Raw genomic sequence first — 20,514 nt, forward strand, 5'->3', positions numbered from 1 at the left:
TGTTATGCTCCTTTATCATTTACACTTTCTGGTTTATTACTGTCCGTACATTTCCATCTTGCTTGGGTCTTACTTTACTATTTATGCACCTTAGTATTTCTGTGCTGTGATGGCATGTAAATTATTAATTATCCTAGAATACTTTATGCTGAGTGTGATACCTTCCATCAACAAATTTGCTTTAATCTATTATCATATGATATTATTATTTTATGTTACTTCCTCTTCTGGACAATACAATTCTACATTCATGATCTTGTTATTAACTTCTTGAAATACTTGATGTTCCCATGTTTACACATCACCTTGTTAACTGACTCACTACACAGGCTGTACAGTTCCTGTTCGCTTCCTCACAACACATGATGCGTCTAACATGAGGCACACAGAAGAGCCCCACGTGTACGTCTCTGTCTCACTAACTGCCATAGCCTTATACTTACTTGTAGGACAGGATAGTAAGGGATATCAGAAAGATGACTGAATAGAAACAGAGGGAAGAAAATGTTTCACAGAAACTAAAAAGAAATAATGAAACAGTTAGCTCGGTGCCTGGCCAACATCACCCCAACGAACCTGTTCAGAATGCAAGTTCACATGAGGGTTTAAATCATTTTACGTCTATCTTGCACTGTTATAGCAATTTGAAATTTAAGATCTTCAGAATGGGCTGGTCCCCATTCAAATGCATCTTCAATTAATCAACTACATGCAAAATCTGTTTTCTTAATATCTTCCCAGTTTTTAGGCAAAGATCTAGAAAATACTCATAAAAAGGAGGAGGATGTACTTTCCTATTTGGCTCAAACTTCGGAAATTGTTTTGACAAATTCACTGCTGTCCCTAAGAGAAATTCTTCCAACCATTTGCCTGGGCTACTTTTACTAGTTACATTAGTTTTTCTCTTTAAGTCTTGTTGTGTCTTTTCTGATCTCCACAACTCTTGTGATTCATAGAAATTCACTTGTAGAATTGGGTGCAATGTTAGTGGAATCAACTCTCTTCTGTATGTTCTGTTCTATGAATTCCTGCAATCACTCTTCCACTCTAGACAATGTCATATGTGGACTCAAAATTTCATTCAGTGCTCTGCCTTGTTCTAATATACGTACTCTTTCCTTAGTATCTGAGATTTCTTTGTCAATTACTTTTAAATCATTATGAATTTCGCTAAGATGACTACCTACTTCCTTACATGCTACATCACATTACACATCTACTTCAGTTTGTAAATCCTTAGGCAAATTATTTATGATATTTCTAAAGTAGTAATTCTAGTAACTTGTGTCTTAATCAAATTTATTGTTTTCTCCAGTTTATTACTTATTGTTTTCTTTAGTTTATTATTTATTGTTTCCTCCTGTGCCTTAAGAGTTTCCTCTAATTTTTTATTATTATTGTCCGCTAGTCCCTTAAGCATCTCCCTGAATTTTGTAAGTAGAGCTGTCATATCAACTCCCTGTGCTTCAGTTACCATTTGACAGGTGGTGACTGGCATAGACTATCAGCAACATCATATTCCTGAAATTATCACTAGCTGATAATTGTCACTAAATTCTAACTCTAGATACAATTTATTAATCTCATTTCTTAATAATATTCACTATAATCAAATCATAACACTTGTCATGAATTGTGACTGTACAGTTCATTTGACATCATAACTTCAAGCTGCAGTGAACTGATGTGGATCTTCTGCAATGCCGCAGATGCATTGCAGAGATCAGTTGTGGTGAGCAGATGCTAAAAATGCAGCAGTGTAGCAGACAACAGGTAACTGCATGGCACTGCAGAATGCGTACCAAGTTAAACTGCTTTCACAGGGCCTGTCCACTGCTACAGAGTCAGCACTCTTATTCTCCAATCCTCATGTAACTCTTCTGCATTGCAACTACAGACATGTGTATGTGACTCATGTCTACTATTCCATAAACATGCACACTGTTGTAGTGGCTGACACTGTTGCTACGGACAACTGCAGTCCATATCTTCCAATTATTCAAATTTTTTTTTGTTTTCTAGTTGCAACCAATACAGATGTCTTCTTCTTCAATATTTTACTGATTTAACCAGGTGAGGGTGTGGTGTAACAAAGGTACATCTAGGATGTGAAGGGTCATATTGACCCTGTTTTTCATTTATATTTTTTAAGTATTTATTGGCACTATTTAACAAAAGATGGGAATTAAATTTATGAATTATTTATTAATTAAAGGATTTTCATAGAAATAAACACTACTGAGCATAAAAATGTTTACATAAAGTCTACAAAATAATCATTTTAACAGCCCTTAACATTACATATTTTTTTAAATCTACAAAACCATACATTCTCATCAGTAATTCAGATTTTTTGCTAAGTATTTACAAGATAAACCTTCTTCGAACACAAAATTAACAATAAACTTTTGACATAAGCTGTTAATCATCTCTTGCCATAGCACATTGTTGGCAGAATGGAACGATGTGTTCTTGACAAATGTACTTATGACAAGCTTCACAGACATGAAGTGTCTTATGATGTCTATCATAGGGACACTCATTACATCTTTTTTCATACACCTTGGACTCTGGCAATCGATTCTTGTGAAGATTCTCCACTAAATTCTCTGATTCTCTTGCACAAAGTGCTTGGCAGTTGAGGTATTTCTTGTCGGGCACTCCAGTGTTCACTGACGAGCATACGGCCTAGTGTTTTTATGAAATTACGATGCCTTTGGTTTTTATTGTTATTTGATTGCTGAATAATAGCATCACTTTTGCTGGTCACATTCAGTATTGTGTAGAAGACAGTCTGAGGCAACTTCAGTTTTCGTAGAATTATAAAACATGTTTATTTCTGGTTTCTTTTCATCTCCTGACAATTCAACAATTTCAGCATTGTGGTGAAGACTAGACATGAGCAAAACAACTTTGTTTTTCTTTGGAATATGAGAAACTAGTGTAAAATCCTTTTGGAAACCAAACTTAGATGAGTAGATTTCTCTACCACGAGTTTTGCAAAATTCAGGAGGGATTTGCCCCTTGTTCTTATGCACTGTTGCCACAGAAGTTAGTGTGTGTTCTTTCAGCAGATGTGACAATAGTTCATAGTTCATAAGCCGATTATCAAAAGTCACATTACAGCTTGTTTTTGAAATGGGTTGCCCCAGCCAATTCGTCACATCAGATGGTTAATTACTCAGTGAAAATGGTCCCTTTGGCTGCTTACCAGCATATATTTCGAGGTCGAAGATACAGAAATTCTTTGCGTTGACCGAGGCAAATATTTTCATGCCATATTTGGGCGGTTTTGATGGAATGTATTGTCTAAATTTGCATCTGCCTCTGAATGCAAGCAGCATTTCATCTATAGTTGTCTATTCTTCTAGTACATAGGCTTTCTTGCAGTTTTCAACAAATATTTCAAATGTCTAATGTATTGGTTCTAAGTTGTCCAGCTGTTTTCTTTCTTCATGTGTGGATTTATCATCAAAAGGAAGGCAGCTTTGAATAAAATGAAAATGTTACCATGTCATTGTCAGCCAAAATATTTCAACGCCTTTTCCATCTGAAGCCCAAAGGTCAGCGATGTTCTGCCACCCAGATCGGTAAAATCCAGCAATGTACAACAAGCCTAAATAAGCCTTCAGCTCACTCATGGTCATTTCTTTCATAAAATAGTGATTTGCAACTACTTCAAAAGCTGCTTTCCTTTCTGCAGTTTGCAAGTTTGTGTATTTCAAGATGATACTAAGCATATTTTCATTGCAAAACAGACTCCAGCATTCAAACTATATCTTTGCTAATCTTGCCACTAAACTCATGTCAGGTACCTGCCTGATGATATTTTCAAAACAGGTCCAAACTTGTTACTGAGGTGGATTTTTGCACCACTTGGATCCATCTTTACCAAAATAAAATGAACTGTGTATCCTCAACTAATTCTGGTAACGCAGCATTGTGGGCAGTATTCTGTAGCTTATTTAATGGTATATTATCTTCTTTGTCACTGCCTTCACTTGCATCTTGCTCCGTACCACTACTGCCCCTGGGCTCACTTACACGATCTTCATTTTCACTGCCATCAGTCGTAAAACCGTTTTCACTGTCTGATAATTACACCAGCCAGCAACATATATGATTAGCCTCCCTTTCTTCTTCATTTTGACTAAAAACAACAAAAAACACGAAACACTGATGAAAAAAGATAAACTGAAAAGTGACACAGAAATACTACTTCGTGGTTGTGGAAGGGTAAAAATTACCCTCTTACTGTTTGCACTAATTTATCTTCTTTCACAGAATGCAGCCGACTGAGTGTGTGCAGGCATTAGGGAGGGGAGTTCAATAATTACAGCTACTGAGAACTTCAACAATATGCAAGTGCACAACAAAGAACTGCCAACAAAACAAAATGAGCATGGTCATACTGACCCTACCACACCCCCACCAGGTTAAATCCAACCACACAGTGTTTGCACTGATAGACTTTCAGTTCCATCAAGACAATTATAACTGGTACACAAATATTTCCACGCCATTTGTTCTCTGGTGAGCATTTCTTTGATGTAATGGATATCAAATTTTACCCATGCCCTTCACTTGCAGCACCACAGGGTAGAAGACTCCACCCAGCAGGTACAAGGGTCTATTGCTGACAGTACAGGATTGGTACAGCTCTGTTCTGCAAACACTATAAAACACTTCCTGAAAGTGGGATGCTTCCTACTTACTAACTACCTTACTCATGAACATCTTTTGCCCTGCCAAAGGAGAGCAGGGAAGTCAGACATATCATTCCCAAAATGATATGTCACACTTCACCCTCTAGTTAAATGCTTGTACACAGAGAAACAAGTGAATGATAGTGAACACTGGTGAATTTTCTGTGATTCCTCATTTGTCTGTGTTCTCTTCCATTCCCTCCAGTGTGAACCAGGCTTTATGTACTCAAAATCAGTGTATTTTCACTCTGGATATTTATGCTACGCAGCATTGCGTGCTCGTCACAGATGCTGCTTCTCATTCAACGAATCACGCATTCACTAGGCAGGGCTGTACAAACCACTGTTATAAATAGTTCTTTGTAGGGCACAAATGAGTTATTTCAACTTTTTTAATGTTTGCAGTGTATCTTAGTAGCTAAAATTTTGGCATTGCATTTCGTTTGGTGTTACTCCTGTGTAAAAAATTTCAGGGTAGGTTTCGACATGCTGGATTGGACCATTACCTTGTGAGACTTTGTTTAGTAGGAAGAAAAATGTCAATAGAAATGAAGCCAGGGGTGGCTCAAGGGGGTGGAGGTGAACCCTGCCACAGCCCAGGGCAACAGGTTTTTGGGGGCAGCAAAATTATCTTATATATTTATATGGTTTCAAAAGGATGAATTAAACAAGATAATTAAAGTTTTTCATGAATGAAGAAGTATGAGAATAAGATGGAAGTACAAATCATACATAAAATTTAGTGTCTTACTGGAAATTACCTATGGTGGTGTGAAACAGATGACAAATATTGCACTTTAGTTGCATGTGGATCTTTCAAAATAGCAATGCCTGCAAGTGGCATGAGAAACACTGTAATAAATAAAGAATAAGTAAAATATGCATTACCCATTACATTACATAGTCTTTTGAGTTGAGACATTGTGATTACGGTAAGCAGTGTTTGTACATGGAAAGATGCATGGCATCCTTCCCCCCCGCCACTCCCTTCTCTTTGGAACTGCCATTAGCACCATTTACATTACTGTTCTTGCCACATTTCTCTAAATTAATTGTTTCTCCTTTGTCTGTAACTTCTTTTTAGTTTTACATCATTCCCTATTTTGATACTATAACCATAGTCAATGGATAGTAATATTGAGATCATAGAGAAAAAAGCTATCAAACTTCATTTTGAAGCTGAAGCAACTAAACTACCTTGCAAAAACTGTTCATACTGTTTCATTGTATTTCACGATGTTTGAGCTTCAGTATCTTTATTTAGGATGTAACTGTTACTTTTTTTATTGAATAAATGATAGACAAACGGGGCAGCAGCAGCCTTTTCAGTAGTTGCAGGAGCAACGGTCTGGATGATTGACTGATCTGGTCTTGTAACACTAACCAAACGGCCTTGCTGTGCTGGTACTGCGAACGGCTGAAAGCAAGGGGAAACTACAGCCATAATTTTTCCTGAGGGCACGTAGCTTTACTGTATGGTTAAATGATGATGGTGTCCTCTTGGGTAAATTATTCCGGAGGTAAAATAGTCCCCCATTCGGGTCTCCGGGCGGGAACTGCTCAAGAGGACATTGTTATCAGGAGAAAGAAAACTGGTGTTCTACGGATCGGAGCGTGGAATGTCAGGTCCCTTAATCGGACAGGTAAGTTAGAAAATTTAAAAAGGGAAATGGAGAGGTTAAAGTTGGATATAGTAGGAATTAGTGAAGTTCAGTGGCAGGAGGAACAAGAATTCTAGTCAGGTCAATACAGGGTTATAAATACAAAATCAAATAGGGGTAATGCAGGAGTTAGTTTAATAATGAATAAAAAAATAGGAGTGCGGGTAAGCTACTACAAACAGCATAGTGAACACATTATTGTGGCCAAGATAGACACGAAGCCCATGCCTACTACAGTAGTACAAGTTTATATGCCAAATAGCTTTGCAGATGATGAAGAAATTGATGAAATGTATGATGAGATAAAAGAAATTATTCACGTAGCGAAGGGAGACAAAAATGTAATAGTCATGGGTGACTGGAATTCGAGAGTAGGAAAAGGGAAAGAAGGAAACATAGTAGGTGAATATGGATTGGGGGTAAGGAATGAAAGAGGAAGCCATCTGGTAGAATTTTGCACAGAGCATAACTTAACCATAGCTAACATGTGGTTCAAGAATCATAAAAGAAGGTTGTATACATGGAAGAATCGTGGAGATACTAGAAGGTATCAGATAGATTATATAATGGTAAGACATAGATTTAGGAACCAGGTTTTAAATTGTAAGACATTTCCAGGGGCAAATGTGGACTCTGACCACAATCTATTGGTTATGAACTGTAGATTAAAACTGAAGAAACTGCAAAAAGGTGTGAATTTAAGGAGATGGGACCTGGATAAACTGACTAAACCAGAGGTAGTACAGAGTTTCAGGGAGAGCATAAGGGAAAAATTGATAGGAATGGGGGAAAGAAATACAGTAGAAGAAGAATGAGGGATGAAGTAGTGAAGGCAGCAGAGGATCAAGTAGGTAAAAAGATGAGGGCTAGTAGAAATCCTTGGGTAACACAAGAAATATTGAATTTAATTGATGAAAGGAGAAAATATAAAAATGCAGTAAATGAAGCAGGCAAAAAGGAATACAAACGTCTCAAAAATGAGATCGACAGGAAGTGCAAAATGGCTAAGCAGGGATGGCTAGAGAACAAATGTAAGGACTTAGAAGCTCATCTCACTAGGGGTAAGATAGATACTGCCTACAGGAAAATTAACGAGACCTTTGGAGAAAAGAGAGCCAGTTGTATGAATATCAAGAGCTCAGATGGAAATCCAGTTCTAAGCAAAGAAGGGAAAGCAGGAAGGTGGAAGGAGTATATAGAGGGTCTATACAAGGGCGATGTACTTGAGGACAATATTATGGAAATGGAAGAGGATGTAGACGAAGATGAAATGTGAGATACGATACTGCGTGAAGAGTTTGACAGAGCACTGAAAGACCTGAGTTGAAACAAGGCCCCGGGAGTAGACAACATTTCATTTGAACTACTGACGGCCTTGGGAGAGCCAGTCCTGACAAAACTCTACCATCTGGTGAGCAAGATGTGTGAGACAGGTGAAATGCCCTCAGACTTCAAGAAGAATATAATAATTCCAATCCCAAAGAAAGCAGGTGCTGACAGATATGAAAATTACTGAATGAAAATCAGTTTAATAAGTCACAGCTGCAAAATACTAACGCGAATTCTTTACAGACGAATGGAAAAGCTGGTAGAAGCCGACCTCGGGGAAGATCAGTTTGGATTCCGTAGAAATGTCGAACAAGTGAGGCAATACTGACCTTACGACTTATCTTAGAAGAAAGATTAGGGAAAGGCAAACCTACGTTTCTAGCATTTGTAGATCGAGAGAAAGCTTTTGACAATGTTGACTGGAATACTCTCTTTAAAATTCTAAAGGTGTCAGGGGTAAAATGCAGGGAGCGAAAGGCTTTTTACAATTTGTACAGAAACCAGATGGCAGTTATAAGAGTTGAGGGGCATGAAATGGAAGCAGTGGTTGGGAAGGGAGTGAGGCAGGGTTGTAGCCCCTCCCCGATGTTATTCAATCTGTATATCGAGCAAGCAGTAAAGGAAACAAAAGAAAAATTCGGAGTTGGAATTAAAATCAATGGAGAAGACATAAAAACTTTGAGGTTTGCCAATGAGATTGTAATTCTGTCAGAGACAGCAAAGGACTTGGAAGAGCAGTTGAATGGAATGGACAGTGTCTTGAAAAGAGGATATAAGATGAACATCAACAAAAGCAAAACGAGGATAATGGAATGTAGTCTAATTAAGTCGGGTGATGCTGAGGGAATTAGATTAGGAAATGAGACACTTAAAGTAGTAAAGGATTTTTGCTATTTGGGGAGCAAAATAACTGATAATGATCGAAGTAGAGAGGATATAAAATGTAGACTGGCAATGGCAAGGAAAGCGTTTCTGAAGAAGAGAAATTTGTTAATATCGAGTATAGATTTAAGTGTGAGGAAGTCGTTTCTGAAAGTATTTGTATGGAGTGTAGCCATGTATGGAAGTGAAACATGGACGATAAATAGTTTGGACAAGAAGAGAATAGAAGCTTTCGAAATGTGGTGCTACAGAAGAATGCTGAAGATTAGGTGGGTAGATCACATAACTAATGAGGAGGTATTGAATAGAATTGGGGAGAAGAGGAGTTTGTGGCGCAACTTGACAAGAAGAAGGGAACTGTTGGTAGGACATATTCTGAGGCATCAAGGGATCACAAATTTATCATTGGAGGGCAGCGTGGAGGGAAAAAATCGTAGAGGGAGACCAAGAGATGAATACACTAAGCAGATTCAGAAGGATGTAGGTTGCAGTAAGTACTGGGAGATGAAGAAGCTTGCACGGGATAGAGTAGCATGGAGAGCTGCATCAAACCAGTCTCAGGACTGAAGACCACAACAACAACAACAACAACAACAACAACAAATGATAGTGCTTTCAAAACTTGTTTTGGGCCATAAATAACTACTGTCACATGTCAGAAAGAACCCCTTCATGGTATCTGACTATATCCATTTTTCCTTTATATACTGAGACACATTAAACAGTCATCAGCAATTTATGTGCGCTTTTATATGTATGTTGCTCACTGTCCTATTATCTTCCCATAGGAACAACGCATGCACCAAAACATCGCCGATAATACAGTACTCAGTTGTGCTAGTTCCTACAGGTTTCCTGTCAAAATTGTTGTCCCCGGTACTTTGAGGCTCATACGCGAATATGAGCTTTTTGCCCAACTTAACTCTAGCTTAAGGGGCTCCGGAACGCCCTATACTTGCAATGTTAAAATAACGTTTATAAATTACATCTTTCCTCACAAAGTATTTGAGGTAGGAAATTGAACTTTTTACAGATTATTTATTGGAATATGGGCTACAACTTAACACAGGGATTTTACAAAATTTTAGTTCAGTTATTAAAGATGATTTTTTTTCAATTGTAATGAAAATTCACAACATTTTTTTGCAATTTTTTATTTTTATATTCAAAAATATACAGTTTTTTGGAAAAAGGCTGTGTTAAATTATGCAGAAGGTAGTGTGTAACATTTACTGAAAGTTTGAAACAAATATGTTTGGAAGATCCTTAGAAAACATGTAATTAGTATGAGAAAATAAAAGTTTTGGGAATCGAGCGACAAAGATTGGATTAACTTTTTAGTGCATTCCAGGTCCATAGGATGGATTATCTTCATCCTCTGCAAACTCCTCCTCCAGCTTCCTCTTGTTCCTCCTCCTGTTTACTCTTGCTTGTATTTCTTGACTCTTTACAGCCCTGTCTGCAGCCCGAAGGCGTTCCTTGTCTAAAGCAAGCATCGCTCGTACCATGTTAGAACCTATCTTCATTCCCATATTTCTAAATACCTTGCACCTTACAATGTTGCCGTCATTGAAAGTCGCAACAGCATCATACACACCAAAGTGAAGTGTTTCTATTCCAACAAATACAGTCTTGGGGATTCTCGACCATATAACACTATTTACACTTTCATTGGGGTTTTGAGTTTTTCCGTGAATACACTTTTTCAACAGTTCAGGTGCTGCTAAGTCTCTGAAAATAGGTTTTATCACCTCCATTATTGCATGAGGCAGACTATGCTTATGAGTGTACACTTCACCAGTTAGCAATCCTTTGTTATATTTACACCAACTGTCTTCTTCTTTGGGACACAAGCTATGTTGGGGATTTTCATCGGTTGAAGAGGTATGAAAAAAAAGAGCCCAAACAGCCTTCTTCATTTCGTCGACACTTTGTGTATTTTGCCTAATAGCCATTCCATAATAGTCCAGTATTTTGTCACTTACACTGTCAGTTAACCTTCCCTTCCCATCCAACCCTTTACCATCACTGAGTTTTTGTTTTTTGTATGAAGCTTTCAGTCGCCGAAGTCTTGTTCCCATTCGCTTCTGTACGTGTCCAATACACTCAAATTTCTGCACTACAACATCATCACCATAGGGCTTCAGTCCTTGAACATGTTTGAAACTTTTAGAATCACCGTCACCAAGGTAATTAACATAACACACTTTATCACACGCCTCAGAACGCTGGAATATGCTGGCAACACCAGCCACTTCCATTCCTCCACTACTGCCACTATAGTTAGCTTTGCAATTATTTTCATGTGTACCTTTATATTTTTGTGGACATCTACAATACTTTGATATTACTGCTACATCTAAAACTTTCCCTGTATACATACTGGTGGCAGATACTACACCATGAAGAGATGTGTGTCCCCGTTTATGCCAGGTACCATCGAACGCTGCAGTCAAATCTCTGTTACCATTATTTTCCATTACTGCCTCTTCCACAGCGTTCTTCATAGATTCTATACAGACATCTTCTACTTTAGACCCTATTAATTTATTATAGGTCGTAAACTTGGTTGGGGGATTTGGAAGATTCATGATGCCACAGAAAATTGCACCTGCAGTAGCACCCTTACCAACTGAACGCAAGGAATAAACAAATCCAATGTTGTGTTCGTAGATTTTGCTACCATTTTCTTCAGCTGCAGTTACTGCAACACTGTTCCAAAAGGTGGCCATGTAGGAACACTTATCACATTTCAGTTGTATTTCACTAGCAAGTCCTACGTGCTTTATTATGGAGAGTTCCAGACCAAATTCACTACAATGAATACATCTTACACAGTTTGAAAAAATTCCTTTGAGAACCGACATATCAAATATTTCATTCACATCCGATTCGCCCATAAAACATTCATAGTTTTCACTCATTGAACCAAGCTTCTTCAGTGAAGTATTTTCTTTCCCACTTTGACTGCTATGGGCAGCTGTACTTGATAGGTTAGGTTCACTCACTTGGTTATCGTCTTTATTGTTTACAGTAATAACACATACCTTTGGCTTTCCAACATTTCTCCTTTTCTTAAAAGCCTTCAGAGGATTTCTAATAACTTTACTTTTACTCATTATTATACTTCAACAAAACAGAGACTCAAGAAACAGAATTAATTACGCATATTTTCGAGATAACGACAGAGTAAATAAACATGAAACAATTGACAATCACACCAGCGATATATATTGAACAATCACAGGTTAGCCACAACACATAACTTTATCTCACATCACTAAAATGTACCTGATGAACACGGACGTTAATAATAACACCATTTGACAGCAGTTTAACAGCACCACAGTGGGTCACGCCCATGTAGAACACATTTCAAAAAAAATTTAAAAATAGTTGTAGTCTTCAGAATTGAATAAATTATATCTCTATTAAAAGGTAATAGTCTGCAGATTCAGAAAACGCAAAAAAGTAAAAATTGAACTTTTCATGATTTTGAGCCTTTCCGGAGCCCCTTAAAGAATTTGGTAACACAACCTGTGACTATGGGAAGTATAGAAACAAGTTTTTTGAAGCTTAAACTGTTTAAAATACACCAGATGTCAACAATGTGCCAGGCACAACTGTGTGAGATGGCAATGGTGTTGACTGAATGTGAGCTAGCTGAATGTCTGGATTTCAACAAGGTCATACAGGAGATCAGTGATGGCAAAGCAAGAAAAATATCTGTATTAAAAGGTAGCTGTGTAGACATATTTTTATGATTAATATTAGTTTTCATTTATTTATGTTTGTCATGCTTTTTCATTCATTTATTTAATAAAGATTTGTTGTAGTGTAGGCCCACATTTGTTTTTTCTAGTGGCGATATAAGTTACCAAATGTCATCTACCTGTGCAAACCCATTGTTGCAGATCCTATTTCAAATACTATAGTCTGTATAACAACGAAAATGGTGTCAAAGCTAAGGTCACATCTACAGAAAGTTTGGACACTGACCATTTAACCACAGGGACTAAAAGCACTTCTATTCTTTCTCAATTTGAATACATTTATTAGATTTGTATATTTTGTCAGTAACAATGTATTATATTTGCAGTGTAGTTTTTGTATCTAGCACACTGACCACCAAGCATAAAGTGCAAATACTTTATACTTGCATTCAGACTACAGTCAGCATTGTGCATTGTCAGCTTTGACATCATTGCAGAAATGTGGTTGTACAGAAAGGTTCCTACAGAAGTATTCTGCCATGGCCTGATTAATTTCAGATGCACTGTAAATATTCAGATATCATCCAATAGTCCAAGCTATTCTAACACTGAAACTTCCTGGCAGATTAAAACTGTGTGCCCGACTGAGACTCGAACTCGGGATCTTTGCCCTCGCGGGCAAGTGCTCTACCAACTGAGCTACCGAAGCACGACTCACGCCCAGTCCTCACAGCTTTATTTCTGCCAGTATCTCGTCTCCTACCTTCCCAACTTTACAGAAGCTCTCCTTCGGAACTTGCAGAACTAGCACTCCTGAAAGAAAGGATACTGCGGAGACATGGCTTAGCCACAGCTTGGGGGATGTTTCCAGAATGAGATTTCCAGTCTGCAGCGGAGTGTGCGCTGATATGAAACTTCCTGGCAGATTGAAACTGTGTGCCCGACCGAGACTTGAACTCGGGACCTTTGCCTTTCGTGGGCAAGTGCTCTACCAACTGAGCTACCGAAGCACGACTCACGCCCGCACACTCCGCTGCAGAGTGAAAATCTCATTCTATTCTAACACTGCTTTATGAGGCAAGGGTGCACCTCTCCGCCCACTCACAGGCAAGTGCAGCTCGTATTGTGTACCAAACAGGTGGCCCTATTGCAATTGTTCTGTGCATGTGCAAGTCACTTGGAAACCTCAGATCCATGTACACTTTGCCAGGGCAGTGCGAATGCATATGCTATCAGCTAGTTGCCTGACTGTTGTATGTCAGGTGTTTGCCACCTTTGGCCATCTTGTCCTGTAGGTGCATGGCTGCAACAGGCTATAATAGATCATAACAATCTAATGGCCCTGTGAACAGTGAGCAACACATTTCTGAAATACTACTTTATTTCCTTACAAAAGTGGTAACTTGTGATCCAGTGGATCATGGAAGTCTCAATTTTAATCAGAAACTTACCAAACTATTTTTACACTGTCCCACCTACCATAAAAAGTTTGAAAATTTGGTTTCATTAAGGTGTCACATAAATGAGTCAAAGAGTGGTACTCTTTCTCATCTATGTTAGATTATCAGCAGAAAATATTTTAGGACTTGACTTGTTAACTATGTTTCAATCAGTCTTGTTTCATCCCTGACTTCTGTATCTGCTGTACTGGAAATTACGCCCCCAGTTATCAAGAATGCCTTTTAATTAAGTTCCAGCGTATACTTTATAACTGTGCTGTTTCTTTGTCTCTCAGTGGTGGTTCTAACAATTGCTTCAAGTAACACGAAAGCTTTCTAATAAAATGCTCAAATACGTGGGCACCCACAATCGTGTCTCACTAAAACACTCATTCTTTTCAGATGATACATTCTAGCAGAAAAAATGTCTATGTTGTAGGGAATTTTGGTATTAGTTATATATCATGACACACAGATGTGTTGTCTGGACACTTATTGCCGTACATTTCATTAATCACTGAGGCATCACAAAAAATAAAGTACAAAGATAATGAAGTATTTACACAGGCAGAGACAGAGGACATGAAGGGCAGAATGAAAGAACACAGCAACAAAGAAGTACCTGCGAAACATCCATCACAGTGAGTTGATGTCCCATGATGAGTCATCACATGCAAGGATTAGAACTTGTAGCACTGAGAGATAATTTATCTTTTAACTTTTGTTCGAGTTTATCTGTACTGCCACATGGTAAAGAGAACGTTTTTATTTTTATGTTAAAGAGATTTTTTTTAAGTAATGTGAAAATGAATAACCAGTTACCCATTCTATAAACAATCAATGTTGGAAGTGTATAACCTTTGGATGAGATGGTGCTGCTGGTCCTGTTATCAGTACAGGTTCTTCTTGTTGCTCGTTAAACAAGTAACTGTAGACTGTTTCTGGAGATTGGTCCAGTGGCATGCCTTTCTCTTCCATGTGCAAAATTGATGCAATTATTCGAGGAGCCATTCCACTGAGGCCCTCATCTTCAGGTTCCTGTAAGAATACATGTTACCTTAAGCAATGTGATACACTAACAATCTTTGCTGAGATAATGTACACCAGTCACAAAGTTTTAGAATCTTTACCACAGTCAGTGATAGTGTAAACAACTTCCACAGCAAAGGAGTCTAAATTCTGATATCCAGTGATGGGAAACACTCTGAACTCTTGAGATGTGAAGCTTTTACAACACTGGCTATTAGGACTCTTTATGTATCTCTTGGGCAATGGAAATAATACACCAATCAGAAATTACGAACTACTGCGAAACAAGTTTTGCACCACACTCATGATTTGCATAGCTTACAATTTTTTCATCAGGAACCACTTTCTCGACACTCTTTTGACCACAGGAAATTATGCTGTGTAACGGATGTAAAAGTAAACTGTCAGATTCAGTATGGTTTCTTATACCATGCTGTGTCTCCAATCATGAACAGGATAATGTGTTTGTGCTCACTGTCCAATCATTCAACATAGCTCTGACAGGCATCTAAAGTTTAGATGATACCGGAATTGGACAAATATGTAGAAGCACCATGAGAGAGAGGTGCTTTGTTGTACATAAACACAGGTGCTAGATAAGAATGCAGGTTGCAATGTTGCATCTGACCATGAACGGCATCTGTGCAGTGCCTTCATATGTTGCTAATGTCAGCCAAGGTCAGAACAGTGTTCTCTGTAGTTGTGAGTGCTTTATGTTGGAGCTAAGTGAATTTGTATGTTAGCTAATAGTTAGAGTTTGTATGGTGGGTGCTTATGTAACCAAGGCAGCCAAAATGTTTAGTGTTTCAAGAGGCACCACATCGAAGTATATACCACATACAAGGAAAGCAGAAAAACATCATCCACTAAGTCACACTGCAGACAAAAATGTTACTTGAGCGATCATGACTGACAATCACTGAAGAGGATTGTGATGAAAAATAATGAGACTACAGCTATGAAAGTCACTGCAGAGCTGAGTGTCATACTCACAAACCCTGTCAGCATGCAAACAATATAAAGGGAGCTCCACAAGCAGGGAATTGCAGGGTGAGCTAGAATTCCAAAACCACTCATCAGTGACACAAACGGCGCTACACTGCTGAAGCCATAAAACCTAGACTATTAATCACAGGATGAAATTCATTTTGTCAGATGAGTCTTGTTTCACTCTATTTACATCTTTTGACCAAGTTCACATTCCAAGAGTGAAACATGGTGGGGATTGGTGGTGATTCAGGTAGCTGTATCATAATATTCCATGGGACCCAGGATTACTCTGCAAGATCACTTTATTGGTTGGTTGGTTTAAAGGTGGGAGAAGGGACCAAACTACGAGGTCATCGGTCCCTTGTTCCTAATAAAACAGTGCCACAAGTTTGAGAATAAAACTAATGAAACATATAACACAAAACGAAAAGAAAGGAAAAGCCACAAGAACAAATGGAAGGCAACAACACTAAAAGGAACAAAAGAGGACAAGAAAACAGAGACGCTATAAAAAGAAGAGAGTAAAACATGAAAGCAGATTATAGTGGCTGGCCAACCACGAGAATAAAAAGGGAAAGCCAGCCACTCTGCAACACATTAAAACCTCCACCCTAAAAGCACTAGGGTGGAAGACACAGAGGGACAAAGGACATGCGCTAAAACCTGCATAGAAATATAAAACACACTCTCACAGATAAAATGTAAAACTAAAGCTGCTGTGGAGGCTTTGTCACCCAACACCAAAGGCAGGGTGCTGGGAAAGTTAAAAGTCTGCCGCAGAATGGCTAAAAGTTGGCAGTCCAGCAAGAGGAGGACGACTGTCATTTGGGAGCTAGAGCGACACTGAGGTGGGTCCTCGTGATGGAGTAGATATCCATGTGTTAGCCACGTATGGCCAATGTGGAGCCAGCAGAGGACAACTGAGTCCCTGTGAGAGGCCCGCATGGAAGACTTCCACACATTCATAGTCTCCTTAATGACATGCAGTTTGTTATGCGTGCTGTTATGCCATTCCATCTCCCAAAGCTGGAAAACCCTGTGGTGTAAGACAGAACGCAGGTCAGCTTCAGAGATGCCTATCTCCAGAAGCAGTTTCCGCATTGCCTGTTTGTCCAGCCTGTAGGCAAGTACGTTGCCAGGGATTCTGACGTGTCCTGGGGTCCACACAAACACCACGGAGCAGAGGAACTGTTCCAGGGCATAGATGGACTCCTGAATGGACGCTACCAGAGGGTGGCGAGGGTAGCACCGGTCGATAGCTTGTAGACTGCTTAATGAGTCAGTACACAGGAGAAATGACTCGCCAGGGCATGAGCCGATGTTCTCAAGAGCACGAGATATGGCCACCAGCTCTGCAATGAAAACACTGCAGCCAACTGCAAGGAGTGCTGCTCAGTATGTCCTCCATGAACATATGCAAAGCCTACATGACCAACAGCCATTGAGCTGTTGATGTAAACCACTTCAGAGACCCGGAACAAGTCAAGAATCGAGAGGAAGTGACAGCGGAGAGTGACGGGGTTAACGGAGTCCTTAGGGCCATGCAAAAGGTCCAGACGAAGCTGCGGCTGAGGCGTAAACCATGGAGGTGTATGTGACTGGACCACAAGCAGAGGTGGTAAAGAGAAGGACTCCACTTTGAAGAGAATGAACCGCACGTGAATCGCAATCATTAGCCCCGATCTGGGCCGCCGATGTGGTAGATGGACCGTCACGGGTGGGAAAAGCAGACAGTTATTCGGATGCTCTGGTGAACTATGAATGTGTGCTGCGTAACTGGCGAGTAGTTGGCATGTCTGATCTGTAGTGAAGGGACACCAGCCTCCACCAGTACGCTGGTCACCGGACTCGTCCTAAAAGCTCCTGTCGCCAATTGAACCCCACAGTGGTGCACAGGGTCGAGTATATGCAATGCTGAAGGTGCTGCTGAACCATAAACCACTCTCCCATAGTCAATTTGGGATGGACTCGGGCTCTGTAGAGCTGCAGCAGCAGCGATCTGCACCCCAATTGGTGTTGCTCAGGCAACAGAGGGGATTGAGTTGTTGCCAGCACTTCTGCTTAAGCTGACGAAGGTGAGGGAGCCAAGTCAATCGAGCATCGAAAACCAGTCCCAGGAATTTATGTGCCTCCACTACAGAGGATGGATTGTCATTAAGGTAAAGTGTGGGTTCCGGATGAACTGTACGATGCCAACAGAAGTGCATGACACACGACTTCACGGCTGAAAACTGGAAGCTGTGGGCTAGAGCCGATGACTGCGCCTTATGGATGGCTCCCTGGAGGTGCCGCTCAGCAACAACACTACTGGAGAAGCAGTACAAAATGCAGAAGTTGTCTGCATACAGAGAAGGTGAGACGGAGGGCCCAACTGCTGCTGCTAGACTGTTAATGGCCACTAAAAATAGAGATCCACTCAATACAGAGCCCTATGGGACTCCAGTCCCATGGATATGGATGGAACGATGGGAGTCACCAACTTGGGCATAGGAAGTACGGAGCGACAGGAAGTTTTGAATAAAAATCGGGAATAGTCCCCGGAGACCCCACTCATACAATGTGGTAAGAATATGATGTCGCCAAGTCGTGTCGTATGCTTTCGTTAAGTCAAAGAAGACGGCAATCAGGTATTGCCATCTGGAAAAGGCTGTTTGGATGGCAGACTCGTTGGTCACAAGATTATCAGTGGTAGAGCGACCCTGGCAGAAGCCGCCCTGACATGGAGCCAGCAAGCCACGTGACTCCAGGACCCAACCCAACCGCCGACATACCATACGTTCCAGCAACTTACAAAGAACATTAGTGAGGCTGATGAGCCAATAGCTATCCACATCAAGTGGGTGTTTACCGGGTTTGAGCACCGGAATGATGGTGCTCTCCCGCCATTGCGTTGGAAAGACGCTGCACCAGATCCGGTTGATGATGACGAGAAGATGTCGCTTGTAGTCAGATGAGAGATGTTAAATCATCTGCCTGTGGATGTGATCAGGCCCAGGAGCTGTGTTGGGGCAATGTGCAAGGGCACTGAGGAGCTCCCACTCCGTAAATGGGGTGTTATAGGATTCACTGCAGCATGTAGTGAATGAGAGGGCATTCCATTCCAGCTGCCGTTTGAGTGTGCAAAAGGCTGGGGGGTAATTCTCTGGTGCAGAGGCTCGAGCAAAGTGCTCGGCAATCGCGTTTGTGTTGGTACATAACTCGCCATTTCTGGTAACACCGGGGACAGCTGCTGGGGCCTGGTACCCGAAAAGGTGTTTGATCTTTGCCCAAACTTAGGAAGGTGCCATGTGGCACCCAATGGTGGAGACGTATCTCTCCCAACACTCCTTCTTCCGTTGTTTGATAAGGTAGCGAGCATAGACACGGAGCCATTTAAAGGCTATGAGGTGCTCCAGGGTAGGGGGCTGATTATGCCGCTGTAGAGCTCGCTGACGATCCTTAATTGCTTCAGTGACTTCTGGTGACTACCAAGGGACTGCCTTACGCCTCAGGCACCCTAAAGAGCGAGGGATTGTGTTTTCTGCCACAGAAATAATTGTGCTAGTCACCAGATCAACCATCACATCGATGTTACCATGTGGGGGAGATTCAACGGTGACAGTAGAGGTGAATGTTCCCCAGTCCGCCTTGTTCAAAGCCCATCTGGGCAGATGTCCGTGTGCCTGAAGTTGGGACAGTGACAGGAAGATGGGGAAGTGGTCACTACCACACAGGTCGTCATGTGCTCTCCAGTGGATAGATGGGAGAAGTACTGGGCTGAAAATTGATAAATTAATGGCTGAGTAAGTACCATGAGTCACACTGAAATGTGTGGCAGCCCCAGTATTTAAGAGGCAGAGGTCGAATTGCGACAGTACAGTTTCGACATCTCTGCCTTGGCCAGTAAGCATGTTATCACCCCACAAGGGGTTATGGGCATTAAAATCTCCCAGAAGTAGGAAAGGTTTAGGGAGTGCAGCTAAGACATTCAGGGGTACTGCACCATCTGGAGGAAGATATACATTGCAGACAGTTGTTTCCTGCATCGTCCTTATTCTGACAGCCACAGCTTCAAGAGGGATTTGAAGGGGCACATGTTAACTACAGACCAAGTTTAGAACATAAACACAAACTCCTCCTGACAATCTATTATAGTCGCTACAGTTCCTGCAATATCCCTTACAGCCATGGAGAGTAGGGGTCGGCATTGCTGGAAACCAGGTTTCCTGAAGGTCAATGCAGATAGCATGTAAAGTTTAACAGTTGCCGCAGCTCAGCCAGGCAGTGGAAAAAACCGCCGCAGTTCCACTGGAGGATCACATCGTGAGACTGAAAAGGCATGGAACATTCAATGAGGCAGTTTATGCCTCAGAGTCACCTGAGTAGTTTATATCCATTGCGTCAGAGGGTCTGGAGAGATCTAGGGCGTCAGCAGATGCCAAAATCTCCACCCCATCCTCAGCCGCAGAGCTTGTAGGTAGCAGTGGTGTGGGTGCCACTGCAATTTCCTTGGTCTTAGGGGTTTTCTTTTTGGATTTCTCTCGCTGCTCCCTGGGTTCCCCTGGCTGGGAGGACTTCACTGGCTCAGTCTCTGGGACTGAGGAAGAGCGTGAAGCCTTATGACCAGCTGCTTTTGGGCTCTTCAGCCACTGGCAGGTGTCGTCTTTCCCACTAGAAGAAACCTGGGAAGGGATTGGCCCAAGGGACCCCTTCCTAGCGAGATGCCAAAGAAGACTTACGTTCTATGGCTTAGAATTGGGGACGGATGTCCCTGATGGTTAAAGGG

General features: G+C 40.7%; 1 protein-coding gene across 3 annotated transcripts in view; it reads right to left on the reverse strand.

The window, feature by feature from the left end:
• The window catches only part of LOC126473461 (uncharacterized), a 265,016-nt gene that overhangs the window by 83,916 nt on the left and 160,586 nt on the right, over positions 1-20,514 (reverse strand). For all 3 annotated transcript variants that reach the window (XM_050100526.1, XM_050100524.1, XM_050100525.1), the window contains one exon: positions 14,589-14,768. In XM_050100526.1, the coding sequence (XP_049956483.1) occupies positions 14,589-14,768 (180 nt within the window). The remainder of the gene's footprint in view (positions 1-14,588; positions 14,769-20,514) is intronic.

Source organism: Schistocerca serialis, chromosome 4 (assembly GCF_023864345.2).
Source record: "Schistocerca serialis cubense isolate TAMUIC-IGC-003099 chromosome 4, iqSchSeri2.2, whole genome shotgun sequence".
NCBI lineage: Eukaryota > Metazoa > Arthropoda > Insecta > Orthoptera > Acrididae > Schistocerca > Schistocerca serialis.